The sequence below is a fragment of the Bidens hawaiensis genome, unplaced genomic scaffold, assembly GCF_021521415.1.
Source record: "Bidens hawaiensis isolate Kalapana, Puna unplaced genomic scaffold, B.hawaiensis_p1.1 tig00006807_1, whole genome shotgun sequence".
Lineage (NCBI taxonomy): Eukaryota > Viridiplantae > Streptophyta > Magnoliopsida > Asterales > Asteraceae > Bidens > Bidens hawaiensis.
Window position 1 is genome coordinate 910,595 of NW_027491465.1, and position 1,165 is coordinate 911,759.

At 28.7% G+C, this 1,165-nt stretch overlaps 1 protein-coding gene across 1 annotated transcript; it reads right to left on the reverse strand.

Moving 5' to 3' along the window:
- Positions 1-823: 823 nt before the first annotated feature.
- On the reverse strand, positions 824-1,165 carry LOC143633616 (uncharacterized). Its single transcript, XM_077101880.1, has one exon. It carries the CDS (start codon positions 1,163-1,165, stop codon positions 824-826), a length of 342 nt encoding a protein of 113 aa, XP_076957995.1.

Sequence of the window (1,165 nt, forward strand, 5' to 3'; positions counted from 1 at the left end):
TCTTTTCTTTCATCTCTAAGATATATATTAGCATGATAAAACAATTTGGTTGACACAATAGCACGTGCTCTGTATATGAAAGAAATGGATGGAATTGTGGCATTCCTTACTTTCTTTTCTTGGCCATTAAGTTTTTATGAGCTTATCTTATTACAAGCTTTATATCTTTTCTATGTATTATATTAATACAACAATAACCATGCTTAGTAAGATCTTACAAATAACGAAGCTAAAAACTAGATTTAGGGAGGGTGGGATGTAGGCTAATCTTACCTCTATTCTAAAAAACAGAGAGGTTGCTTCCAGAGAGACCATCGGCTCCGAAACCCATATACATTAGATAATATAAAAAAACAAAATTCAACAGTACATCTTTAAATATTGAAAAAATAAAAATTAGATACAATTAATATTAAATAATAAAAAACATAAGTCATAATAAAATAAATAAATAAAGGTGATGATAATAGTATTGGATATTGAAAATATACAATAATAGCTAAAAAAAATATATATTAAATTAATTTATTTTTTAACACTAAAACTAAATAAACACAAACAAATAAAACTAACTTTAGTAAGTATAAAGTATAAGAATACTACGAATAATAATAATAGTAAATTAAAAAGTAATAAACAAGTAATAAAAATGATATAGAATAAAAATAACATACAAAATAGATTAACTTGAAGAAGTATGGGTAAAAAATAGATTAACTTGAAGAAGTATGGGTAAGAAAAGAAAATATCAAAATGACATGTGTCAAAAATAAAGTAAAAAAAAACCTGTAAGATATTTTTAACCAAAAACTGTACATTATATCTAAAACTCCTTAACCTTAATCCTACGTCTCCAATAATTCGTATCATCGACCATATCTTTGGAGAGGTGCATATCTAGCAAATCATTTATAATCCTCTCATCCCAAGTCAATTTGGGTCGGCCTCTACCTCTCTTCCCCTCTATAGTAATGTTTTCTACAGATATAACAGGAGACGTCGTCTGTCTCCTCTTCACATGTTCAAACCATCTCAATCTCCCATCTCTTATCTTATCTGATATGCTAGACACCCTTAATCTCTCCCGAAAAGCATGGTTGCTTATTCGGTCCAACTTTGTATGCCCACACATCCACTTTAGCATTCTCATCTCTGCAACATCCAT

Coding starts and splice junctions, on each gene's coding strand:
- LOC143633616 (XM_077101880.1), bottom strand. CDS start 1,165: ATGGATGTTGCAGAGATGAGAATGCTAAAGTGGATGTGTGGGCATACA.